Source organism: Fonticula alba, assembly GCF_000388065.1.
Source record: "Fonticula alba strain ATCC 38817 unplaced genomic scaffold supercont2.3, whole genome shotgun sequence".
Classification (NCBI taxonomy): Eukaryota; order Rotosphaerida; family Fonticulaceae; genus Fonticula; species Fonticula alba.
Window position 1 is genome coordinate 2,332,981 of NW_009242973.1, and position 2,350 is coordinate 2,335,330.

General features: G+C 66.0%; 1 protein-coding gene across 1 annotated transcript in view; it reads left to right on the forward strand.

Moving 5' to 3' along the window:
- Positions 1–2,350, forward strand: part of H696_02277 (hypothetical protein) — a 10,164-nt gene continuing 7,814 nt past the window's right edge. Inside the window, exons 1-3 of the mRNA XM_009496180.1 lie at positions 1–189; positions 355–1,133; positions 1,274–2,299. Of these exons, the coding sequence (XP_009494455.1) occupies positions 363–1,133; positions 1,274–2,299 (1,797 nt within the window). The 5' untranslated portion in view covers positions 1–189; positions 355–362. The remainder of the gene's footprint in view (positions 190–354; positions 1,134–1,273; positions 2,300–2,350) is intronic.

A 2,350-nucleotide genomic window follows, 5' to 3' on the forward strand; every position in this document is an offset into this window, starting at 1 on the left:
CCGCCACCGCAAGCGAAAGAGCGAGAGAGGACCAACTGAGAGGAGACGCGCGACTCGGCCTCCCGCATCCACCCTCATCCCCCTCCCTTCTATCACCCGGCCTCGCCAGTTGCCCCCGTCCTTGCTTCGCTCCCCGCGCCCTTGAACAGCCCCCCTCTCTTTCGATTGTGACCTTGAGCCCCTAAGCCGGTATTGTCCCCCCTCCCGCCAGTCGCTCGCTTCCCCTTCCTTCCTTCATCCCTCTGCCGCTCGCGGATTTCGCTGACCCCGTGCCCCGCTTCCCACTTGTTGCCTTCCCCCCCCCCCCGGGTCCCACCGTGCCGCCCTGTCCCTCTCCGCTCCCGACGGCGCCAGTGTCACGTATGTCTGTCCTTTTCGAGACTCGCGCGCGTTGGGGCTTCGAGCCCGAGCGCCCGACCGAGCTGCGCCTGAACGCTGGCGATGTCGTCTACGTGCTGGATGCCTCGACCGGCGGGGAGTGGTGGAAGGGCCTGGTCGCCGACCCGAAGCGCCCGGGCATCCCGGAGTCCCTGGACAATTTGGACCAGCCGATTGGCTGGTTCCCCAGCACCTATGTAGATTTGAAGCCCGCGCAGCGAGCGGCCGAGGCCAACCCCGAGCTGGGGATTGTCCTCCCGCCGCCCGTGCCGGATGACGATGCGTCCTCCATCGCTTCCAGCGAGCATACGGCCCAGGCCGGTGAGGGGACTGCCGATCCCCCGGAGTCAGCTGTGCTGGCCGTCAAGCTGAAGCCGGTGGCCCCGGCCACCTCGGCCGCTGCTGCCCCGGCATCCAGTGAACCCGCCGCCCTGGTCAAGGCCCTGACTCCTGCGGCTGCCCGGGATGTTCCCGCTGCCACGGCTGCTGCTGCTGCTGCTGCTGCTGCTCCCTCTTCCTCGGCATCTGATCTGCCGGGGCTGGCGGTCATTGCCCCGACCGCCGACGCCTCGACCGCCGACGTCCCGACCGCCGATGCCCCGGCAGCCGATGCTCCAGTCGCCGATGCCCCGGCCATTGATGCCCCGGCCGCCGGCGGGGTGGTCATCGTGCCGGAGGATACCTCCGAGCCTTTCTTGCCGCCCATTTCCTCCACCCAGAACCGGGCGTGGTACACTCTCTACAAGCATCGCGAGGTGCGCGCATGACTGTGTCCTTTTGCAGCTTGTCAGCTCCTTTGCCCTGAGCGTCCTCCGTCTCCTTCTCGTTCCCCCTCTGACACACGGACACACGGACACACGGACACACGGACACACGGACACACGCGGACATGCAGGGACAGAAGGAGCAGTCCTTCCAGTCGCCCGGTGCGGCGGCGGCCGCCGCCTGCGCCGCAGTCAGCCGCGACAGCACGGTCCTCTCCAAGGCCGATCTGGACAAGATGTCCCAGTCCTCGGTGCAGACGCGCCGGTCGATTCGCCACAGCGTCACTGCTGGTGGGTCGCTGTCGGCCGGGTCCGGTGCCGGGCTGGCCGTGTCTCTGGCCGGCGATGGGGGGTCCAGCGGCACGGCCCCACCCTCGCGCAGCAACAGCAACAACCACCGGGCCACCATTTCCGGCCCCATTGTCGGGACTCCCTCCTCCCCGAGCACGCCGGTCATGATGATGGCCACCCAGTCGCAAATGCCCCCGCCGGTGGTCAAGTGGGTGAACTTCGCCGGGCCGGACATCGTGGCCAAGGTGGACGACCGCGGGCGCAAGCGCCAGGAGGCCATCTTCGAGCTGATCGAGACCGAGAGCACATACATCAATGACATCACCTTCATTGTGAATCAGTATTTGACGCCGCTGCGCACGCGGAAGATCATCCCGCCGAAGGCCATCACGGCCCTCTTTTCCAACATCGAGATGCTGCTGCCGGTGAACATCGAGCTTCTCCGGCATCTGACCGAGCGCCAGAGCATCAATCCCATTGTGGAGAATGTCGGAGACATCTTCCTCCATGTGGCCGACTGGCTGAAGATGTACAATGCCTACTGCTCGAATCACCCGTACTCGCTGATCGAGTATGAGCGCCTCAAGTCCCGGCCCTTCCGGGCCTTCTGCCAGGAGGTGAAGGCCCTGCCCGAGAGTCGGCACATGGATCTGTGCAGTTTCCTGATCAAGCCGGTGCAGCGCATTTGCAAGTACCCGCTGCTCATCCGCGAGATCATTCGCCACACGCCGGCCGATCACCCGGACCACCCGAACCTGGAGCGTGCCTTCCAAAAGATCGAGACCGTGGTGACCATCGTCAATGAGGCTACCCGCCAGGCGGAGGGCGTGCACAAGATGCTGTACCTCCGGTCGCGCATCAACAAGGTACGCCGGCCGGCTGGGCATGTACTTGCCCCTTCTCCTGCTGGTGCTCCC